We start from the raw sequence: 10,205 nt of genomic DNA on the forward strand, positions 1-10,205 counted from the left end.
TGGCTGCAGGTGCGGCAGCGGTTCCGGTCAGTGCTCTAATACGCGCTCGCGCGGCAATCCGCAGGGCTTTTGTTGTCAGCTGATGTGACCATTTCTGTGACGTTGCGTGAAAAGAAATACAACTTAAAGCGATTACACATGGAAGGACAGCTGTTTTTTATTTTTGTTTTCATTGGTTTTATCTGTTTAAATTTTGTTTCATGTTCTTTCTTTCCTTTTCATCAATTTTATCGTCAAAAACATTGCAGTTTTTCAAATACTGAAACATTTGAATCAGCTGACATAACCCAAAAACAATTTCCCAGCTGACTTTTTTTTATACTAAAAAGTTGTTCAAACATTATCGAACCATCTTGTTTTCATAATGGTGTATTGAAAAAAAACAACAACAACAATAAAAAACAGCTGTCCTTCCATGTGTAAAAGCTTTAAGTTGTATTTCTTTTCACGCAACGTCACAGAAATGGTCACATCAGCTGACAACAAAAGCCCCGCGGGTTGCCGCGCGAGCGCGTATGAGAGCACTGACCGGAACCGCTGCCGCACCTGCAGCCACAGCCGCCCGTCACTAGTCATACTCCGCGCGTTTGTCCCCTCTGTCAGCGCTCATGATCTGCTTATGAAATATGCATCAGCTCTCTCCCAGCCACGGCCGCTGCTGCTCCAGCTTCACCTCCACTCCGTGTTTTCGCGCCCACTGTCGCGCCTGCTGTCAATGAACATCCAGCGCGTCCTCTCTGGCTTCTACGTTTCCACGGCTCCTCCCCCTTTCTCTCTGAATTTTTTTTTTTCATTCGCCCCCCACTCTCCTCCCTCCTCTCTCTCACTCTCTCTTTTTCTGTATCTCTCAAAGCTTCCTCCTCTTCCCCCACTCTCTCTGTCATTGCATCCATTTTTGTGCATTTAAGAAATCTCCAAGAATTACCAACCTGGAGGAAAGCGAGCTAAACAGAGTGGCAGAGGGGGGTTCGGGGCTCCAAAGGGAAAGCAAACAAGGACGCGCCGGGTATCTGTTATTCCAACATGCGAGCGAAAGCCCTCTGAAGGATGGCAGCGATGGGTTAGACAGGATTTACCATGTCTGCTTAGTAAAAGGCAAGAGTTATTCTTTTTACACTGTATTTTCTGCTTCCTCCTCTTCCTCCCTCCCCTGGATTGAGGGTTATAACCTACAACCTGGGATTCTTTCCAGAGAAATCTAGTTTATTTTCTTCTTCTTTTCGAAATGTTGATGAGTAGTAGTAGATACGTTTGGCGTCCCAATCCTCAGCAGCTTGACTCTTATTAAATCGCACTGTGACAGCTTTAACAGCTGGCAGGATGAACATTTTGACGCTTATTTTCTGCACCACAGTGAGCCAAAGAAAAAAGAAAAGAAAAATGTGCATGACTACCCTGCTAATTCAGACGTCATGCCGTGTGTGCCTTCTCCTAACCACCAGTTTAGAACATTGACCAGACGAATAAACATTTATTTACTATTATTTTTATTATTATTTGATATTCTTTCAGCGACCGCTTGGTAAAAGATGTCCGCTCCACACGGGCCCCGGGGCGGCCCTGGCCCTGCTGCCGCCGCCGCTGCTCCCTCAGCGGCCGGCGCCATGCCGGAGATGCCGGACCTCAGCCACCTCACCGAGGAGGAGAGAAAGATCATCCTTGGTGTCATGGATCGACAGAAGAAGGAGGAGGCCAAGGAACAGTCCATGTTAAAGTAAGAAAAAAGGCGGAAATGAAGAGAGAATGCGGCTGCTGTTTTGGGAGGGGGCGGGGAGGAGGGGGCTTGTTTTTAGCTACCGTGATCATTTCTGTCCCTCAGTGTGGAAACTGGAGGGTCATGTTGGCACCCTCTCTTCCCCCTGACATCCAGCCCATTCATTCTGGACCTCTAGCAAGAGACTGTCAACTTTACCTCCATAACTCTCTTATTGAAATGTCTCATTTTTACGGCAGGGTGTCGCTCCACAATGCGGCACTCGTTTGTAGTTTCGCCCGCACTTTTGTTGTAACTGTATTTAAGCCTGTATGTACTACAGTGGGCTGAGTGAGCAGCGACGGCCGCCATTTTCACGTAAAAAACACGCCAAACCGCCTAACCTTTCCCCACCAACGTCACCGAGATTACACAATGTGACACTGGAAAGATCATTCCAGGTGTCCTTTGTGGTGTTGTGCCCAGTTTCCAACGTTAAAGTGTGGGCAGAGAGCCTGCTGTACCCCCCTAACCCGCTTCACCCCACCCTGCTCCGCTCTGCCTCTGTACAGATGTCGCTCGGAGCTATTTCAGCACCGCGGTGCTGTCCGCTCTGAGCCTCTACTTTTTAAGGTGGAGCGGAGCGTGTTTTTTTTTTTTTCTTCCGCCATCATTACTTCATAACCTTATCTGTGCAGGCGAATACACTGGATTCCTGACTGAATATTCCACCCCCCATCGTCTCGACCTGGTTGTGAAAAGATTTGTGTTGTATTTTTCTTTTTTGTCGCTGAACTTTAGGTTCCCAATGCGAACTAGATTAGCAAAGAGGAGATTTAGAGGTGGTGACCTTAAATGTGCCCATCCTGTTGATTTTTCTTTAAATTTGTACTTCTATGTCGACAGAGTGCACGTGCTTGTGTACTCACATCCTTGAAGCGAATATGTGTGTTATTATTTTTCAATGCATCGTTGGTAACTTCATAGTTACTTCATATTGGAGAAATATAAGCCAGATTAGCATAGTTAGCACCACAAAAGCAGCAGAATTTAACTAAATTTTGAGGCTAACTATTCGAAAACATTGTTCAAATGCACTTATTAGGCTAATGAGCAGTCCAGCATCTTTATTTTCCATTTTTTGTTTACTCCGCAGCTCAAATTCAGTCATGTTTCAATCAAAACTTTCTCATATTGGCTTCCATTGAATAAAGTTACTTACATAGTAAAAGATGAACAGAAAACACAACGAAACAGAAATATCTCTGAATCAAAAGCTGAAAAACACAACCACTTTAAAAGAAACTAAAGAAAATGTGAACATACTAAAAGTTATACATTAAAAGCCTTTTTGAAAAACGAATTAAAAAACATCTCTGTGAAGACTTTAGTGGTTTGTTAGAGAACAATAGTGAACAAGCCAGCATTATTAAAACTAAGGAACACAACAGACAGCTCAACGATATGATGAGGTTGTGATTTAAATTTAAAGTCAACGTCTTATGAGTTCAATCCATTGTTTTAAAATAGAAAAGAAACAACCAAGACATTGGCCCTCTAGCTTAATTGTGAAGCTGTGGGGGCAAGAAAAGATCTACTACAGAATCTGTGGACAGGATATCTTTTTGCTTCTGCACTCCACAAATCTGGCCTGGTTGGAAGAGTGGCAAGAGGAAAGAAAGACATGACAAGTCCCAATGCAGAAACAAACATCTAGAGGAAGGTCAAAGGTCATATAAGACAAAAACCAAACTTTTGGGCCAACAGGCCAAAACATGTGCATAGATGAAAACTAATACTGCACATTGCTCTAACACCGCGCCAACCGTGGACCAGTGGTGACAGCATCATGCTGTGGGGATGTTTGTTTAACTGGGTCAGAGTTGGTGGGAAAGTGATGCAGGTAAACTCAGGACAAGTCTGGAAGAAAACCTTCAAGAGGCAACAAAAGACCTGAGACCAGGGGCAGAAGTTCATGCTCAGTTTGATTCTCAGACACTTTATTGATCCCAAAGGGAATTTAAATTGATGTAACACAAATCCTTTGAGATTCTTCAAAGAGTTATTGTAGATGGTGATAGCTGTGGGCAAGAAGGATCTCCCGTATTGCAGTCTGTATTGCAGCAAATCTGAAGAAGCCTCTGACTGAAGACACTGTGTTGTTGTATGTGAAATCCTTTGACCATCATCTCCAGAGGTTCCACAGTCGTCCCCGGAACCGAGCCAGAACCAGCCTTCTTGATCGGACTGTTGGGCCTTTTTAAGCCCGTGGCTCTGATGGAATATGACTAAACTTATTTTAGTTTGCTCTGAAAAACTGGTGAAAAATGTCTGTTTCTACATGAGGACATAAACATCTGCAAAGTGTTGTCTCAGATTGGCTCCATTCAAACACACAGCACAGTTTTTTGATTTATGTTTCAGATTTTACTAACTGCCCTTTTTTTTCTTTCCACTTGTGAATTATGCATTAGTCCATGTTAGTGTACCGCATAAAATTGCAACAATATACATTTATTTGTGGTTGACATCGTGACAAAATGCGGAAAGTCTCAAGTGGTGTGAGTATGTTTTTATGTCATTGTCTATATATATATATATATATATATATATAATTGTAGTTTTTAGACGGTGTACTGTGTCCGTTAAGAATATTGTGGCTTGTTCTTGTTGTGGGATTACAAAGCTGCTGGTTTTGGACAATTTCTACTGAATTAATTCTTATAGATAACATTTATAGCCTTCAATCAGTTTATTTGTGCATCGTAAAAACATTGTAGCCATCAACTTTGAAACCAGCATCAAACATTACATTTTGTCAAACACTTATCATCAAAATCATCAAATCATCAGCCATATTGATCAATTTTCAATTTGTTATGAGTAAAAAGCAACTCCTAAACAGATCAGGTTTTTAGCCTGGATTTAAAGGAACTCGGTGTTACAGCTGTTTTGCAGTTTTCTGGAAGTTTGTTCCAGATTTGCAGTGAGTAGAAGCTGAATGCTGCTTCTCCATGTTTGGTTCTGGTTCTGGACATGACTCCTATATTCTTTCATAAAGTTCAATGCAATGATTCACAAGAGAAGCACAAAAGCTATTCATAAAAGAATACAGATGAAGATATATATATATGTATATATATATTTTAGCTCTAGGCTGTTTAATTCCATATTTGTTCTCCTACCACTAGAAGAATGATCTTTTTTGTTCTTATTTTTTCTTAAAATGATGTAATTAAGATGAGATCCTGTGGAAGAATAAACTCCACAAACTAGTGACTGAAAACTTGGAGAAGCAAGAACACCGGCACCCTAAAATGCCACACACACTACAACGACGCTAATCCAGCTTCTCATTTCTAGCAATGGATGTCGAGCTTCTAGACTGAGGCGGTTACCACCAAATCTGTGCCACTCAGTGAAGTGTGAGAGATTCCTGCCACTATCTAGCGAAGATTGTTTGTGATGCCGTCCTTCCAAAGCTGCGCTCCTGAAGGAGGGAAAGTTGTGCAATCCCCTGCCTCGTGCAGCTGCACGATAACCATGACTCATGTACTCTAAGACGCAGCTATAGCCTCAGCCGCTGCAGTATACGTGCCGTGTGATTCACCCAGGCCTTTTCCGCCCGCTTTCTCTTTCCGTTTCTCCCTCCTCATGGGAAAGAGAGAGAGAGAGAGAAAAAAAGAACAGCTGCACGTTTTCTACCCTATTTCTGTTTCTCTTAGGGTTAGAAGAGAAACAGTGTTATCACCCTAAAATGTTTTTAGGGTGATATTCCATATCATACCGAATGCAAAAGGAATCGTTTTGAATTTGACTCGATTTGTTTTTAGAGTTCTCAACGCACACACACACACACACACGCACACACGCACACACACACACACACGGAAGCACAAACGGAGAACAACTCAGAACTCAGACGCCAATAAAAAGGATATAGACTATGTGGTGTGACATTTTCTGTTTGATCCAAAAGTTTCATCTGGAGGTGATGATTGTACCCTGGGAAATCTGGGTAGTAGAACACAATCTGTTTTTGTGTTAGGCGCTCCTTTCAACTGTTTACCGGAAGTAAAAAAAAATAGGTGTACAAGTTCATATCCTGTTGCGAAATGGGATAAATCAGTTATTTATTTAGTTATTTATTGCGAGTTGTGTGTTGTGAGCAAAATGTCACCACAGCCACATCATATCGTCACTTTTCTAAAATGATAACAGCTTGTCTTTTTTTGCCACAAGTGATTTTTCCCCCCGTTTTTTTGCAAACAATATCGCCACCTCTTTCTTTCCAAAAGATGTTTTAGGGGGGAAAAAAATACTTTTTTTTTTTTAGGAAGGTGACAATATTAAAGAACATTAACGTAGACTAGAAACTAAATAACATTCAGACATTTTCTGCATACCTTTTCTGGCTCAGCGGCTGCATGGTGGCACCATGCAGTAGAAATAAAATGTTTTCGGTTTGGATTTTCCAGAAGATTTTCTTTTCTTCTAAGATTTTTTGATATCTTAGAAGCAAAGTCTTTTCTTTTTTTATTTTATTATTATTATTTTTTTTTACATTTTAATTCACAATTGCCACAGTCGTTTGACGTCCCCTGTCTTTTCATAATTGGTGACTCATCCTGACTCATCAAACAGTAAATCCCCACTTTTTTTAACCTATGAATCACACAAGCATAACATGTCCTGGAGGAGCTTTAAAACGCTCAGCCCCGCAATAAGGTACAACCGCGGCGGATTAAGTTGTCATCGGATCGTTCGCGGCGTTTCCAGCAGTGTCAGAAACAAACTCCCACGTCTGGCTTAGCTCACGCAAAGAGCGACAATCCAGTCTCCCACAAAAAAAAAAAAAAAAAAGAAAGGAAGAAAAAACATAAGTTTTTTGGTTTGGTGCTGAAAAAAAAAAGGAAGTGGAAAGTCCGAACGTTGAAGTGCGTAGTCTAACCGAGGGAATCCTGAGAGGATGGAGGGATGGAGGAGAGGACGAGAGGAGCCTCCAGCACGCAGGGCTTGCCAACTTACTGTCATCTCTTCGGAGGTGCTACAGAGAGTGTGGATGGAAATCCAGCAATGCTGACTTGCATGTAATTAGCTGCTCTCCGCCTGAGTTGACTCATTCTTGCTGCAGTGTGTGTGTGTCTGTGTGTGTGCGTGTGTGTGTGTGTGCGTGGAGAGAAAAAAAAAAGAGTTCATGGTGGCGCTCAACACGTCAGTACAACATTGCAACTAACCCAACAATGCGGTTGGCATTTCTTGTATCGTTTATCATCTATCGTGATACATTTCGTAAAAGAATTTAGATTTATCCTTGGGATTAATGCTTAGTAAACTGTCCGTGTTGTTGGGATTGTTACTTTTACTCACTCCTCCACTGTTTGTTCAATGAGATTATCAATATATTTGGAAATACAATCAAAAGCAGTTATCGTGAGCAGTTTAGTGCTATAAATAACACTTCTTTATGTGACTCGTATCCTAACGAAGTGTGTTAAAAATGTATTTCAAGAGCAGTATTTGTGCATGTGTTGCTTTGATTGCTGTCATGCATATCGTTATAAAACCTCAAGTCCATATGTATAATCCACCCCAACACAACATTATAACAATTTTCAGCCATGAAAAAAAACAAAAAAAAAAACAGTCTTTGGAATGAACTCCAGGTAGAGACGCTGGGCCATAGAAGAGCTTCTTTTGAACTTAGCTGCTGCAGTGCATCGTCACGGTGATAATGATTACGGGAAGCCCGGTCTGCTCACCCTCCAGCCAGGCATCAGCTGTTTTGGGATGGGCTGACCCACAGAAAGCCTGGGGCTCAACTTCTCCTTTCTTCTTGGGTCTCCACTCCTTTCAGGCTGTTTGTTGGTTTGGTGTGAGTGAGATGGAAACATAGTAAATATATATATGTGTGTGTGTGTTCATCAGGAAAAGTTTGTCTTCCTCCCTGAGACGAGGTCTCACAGATGGAGGAGAGCTTGTCGGTTCTAAAAGAAGCTCCTCTGACTGAGAGGGCTGCTCTGCCGTCTAATTGGCTGCTCTCCCAGTTCAGCTGACCACGACGATGGATACAGTAGTAACTGTAAGACTGCAGCGTTGTTTAGGTTACGGAGGTCTAAACGTGGCCTGGTAGTGCTCAGCACAGGGCACTTTCACACCTGATTGTCCTCTAGATTCGGTTGGATTAGGCTCACTTTAACACTGTACTGTATCAAAACAAAACAACAAACCCTTTAAAAAAGTCGTTCACCTTCTTGCCTGTGGTGGCGCCGCACCAAGGAAGGAACTACTTTGTTTTTCACAAAATGTAAACAAAACTGGAGTAGCGTCAGATTTTTAGCAACTGCATGATTTCTCTTTTGTCCTTGGCCAAAAAACCTCAAGCCATTTCTGCCGCTAACGCTGAACACGAGCCTTTGTTTTGGTTGTATTTACCCAGAATGCCCTGCGCCACAGTTCACCTCCTGCTTTTGGAACGGTCTCCCATCCGCTTGGCGTTCACGTATTCATGCATTCAAACTGCGCCAGAGTTCACTTCAACCGAACAGAGAGCGATGTTTTAAGGCGGACCAGGCTTCGCTTCAGAGTTTTGATTGTGCATTCACATGTCCTCAAGCAAACTGGACTTTCTTGGAGTTCGACCAAAGTGGGACTGAACAGGGTTGGTGTGAATGCGTCCTAAAAGTCCACCGACTTGGAGCGTCAGGATTACTCCTGTAATTCAGCTTTGCTCATGCATAATTTTCGACCATGATATAATATACACATGAAAAAGGCTGGGAAATGACCATAAATATTTAATTGACAGAGGCATCCTAAATTGAAGTCAGAAATATTGCTAAAGCTCCACAACATTAAATCTTTATTACTTTGTTTCCTCTTTGTGGTTCAAGAAACCCACAACTCTGAGTGTTTTGAGTCCACTGAGTCAGATGGGGTTTAATTCAACATGTAGGGCAAAATGTTCTGAGGACCAGAATAGGCTAACGCTACCAGACTGCAGCTTGTTTCTGTTTGATTCTCACTACGTGGCACGCGGCCGTGTCTTTACGTTGCCATGAGAGATTTATTACCAAAACAGGAGATCTGATGATATGTGAAGTTAGGACAAAAAAAAAACAAAACAAAGAAAACAACACAGAACGTCACAGTGCGAAACACGGCAGCATCATGCTTTGGGGATTCTTTTCCGAGTTGATGGGAAGATGAATTTAGCCAGACACAGGAAAATCCTGGAAGAAAACAAGCTTAAGGATTATTGCCATGATAAAAAAAAATAATTGTCATGTTCTAGCAGATTTACCACTTAACCATGTAAGGCTTTTTAAATTTGTTATACATTATTAGAAAGCATGAAGAGGAGCAAATAAATAATGTTCATTTTTAATGTAAGAAAATAAGCAATTTATTGCCTAAAATGCAAAAACATAGCATTCCATGAGTGAATGCTTGATTATTTGTATCAAAGGCTAAAAGATTTGTTTAACCTTTTATTAATTTATTTTATTTATTTTTTAGCTGAAGCTAAAACTAAGCTAGGCTACTTGAGGAGTTCTGGGTAGGTTATGCTTTTTCTTAAAAATCTTAAATACAAAATGTATATATTTTTGTGTAGTTTTGCCGTACTTACTGCTCTGAGAATGTTGATCTGTGAGCAAATTGTCTTTTTTTGCCTGTATACTCCAGTTGACGACCAATCGATTATTAAATTAGCTTATGATTATTTCAATAATCGATTCATCACGATCAATCCGATTAATCATCTCAGCCCTAAACAAGTCGGAATCAAAGTCCAGATTATAAGCCAACTTTGAATATGAGGAAAGCTTGAATGTACATGATCAGGGACTCTGAAGTGTTTGTGTCAGGCCTCGCAAATAACTCTTAGCTTTAACACAATAGCACACACCACACTTTTCAGATTTGTTTTGCAAAAAAACAAACAAAAAAAAACCCACAAAAAATTAAAACCCTTTCATTTTCCACACATTCACAATTATACACTGCTGTAATGAAGTGTGTGTATGAATACTTGTAACCACAGAATGTATTGAGCTGCTAAGCTAGTTGACACTGTTATCTATAGCCGAATGTTTGCAACCTGATTTCAGGGTCACTTTAAATAAATTTTTTTTTTTATCATTCCAACTGTAAACTGTGATTCGTTTGCTATTTTTATCCTTCGTTTCAGGCAGTTGGTAGAAGAGTGGATACTATTTAAAGTACAGCTGCAGAATTGCAGCTTTAGCACGGCGTTCAACATGACGTGCGCTGACCTAAAATTAGCCGTGATTGATCACATCCCATTTCCTTTTTTTTTTTTCCATTCACCCTAGTCGTCCCTCACCAAACACACTCACACACCTCCCCTCTGTTCCCCCTCCCCTCCCTCCTCCCTCTCCTCTGCCTGCTGGTCGTTTATCTGATTGTGCTACAGCGCTCGGTGTACCAGCTGGGTCAGTGCTCCTGAGAGGTCCTGTGTCCCTGGAGGCTATAAAAGAGAGGAGCACAC

General features: G+C 41.5%; 1 protein-coding gene across 24 annotated transcripts in view; it reads left to right on the forward strand.

Annotated features, from left to right (window-relative positions):
* The first annotated feature begins 841 nt into the window (after positions 1-841).
* The window catches only part of rims2a (regulating synaptic membrane exocytosis 2a), a 169,805-nt gene continuing 160,441 nt past the window's right edge, over positions 842-10,205 (forward strand). For all 24 annotated transcript variants that reach the window (XM_016661050.1, XM_016661135.1, XM_016661167.1 and 21 more), the window contains exons 1-2: positions 842-1,095; positions 1,513-1,714. In XM_016661050.1, the coding sequence (XP_016516536.1) occupies positions 1,530-1,714 (185 nt within the window). In that variant the 5' untranslated portion in view covers positions 842-1,095; positions 1,513-1,529. The remainder of the gene's footprint in view (positions 1,096-1,512; positions 1,715-10,205) is intronic.

This window comes from Poecilia formosa, unplaced genomic scaffold (genome assembly GCF_000485575.1).
Source record: "Poecilia formosa unplaced genomic scaffold, Poecilia_formosa-5.1.2 Scaffold0, whole genome shotgun sequence".
Classification (NCBI taxonomy): Eukaryota; Metazoa; Chordata; class Actinopteri; order Cyprinodontiformes; family Poeciliidae; genus Poecilia; species Poecilia formosa.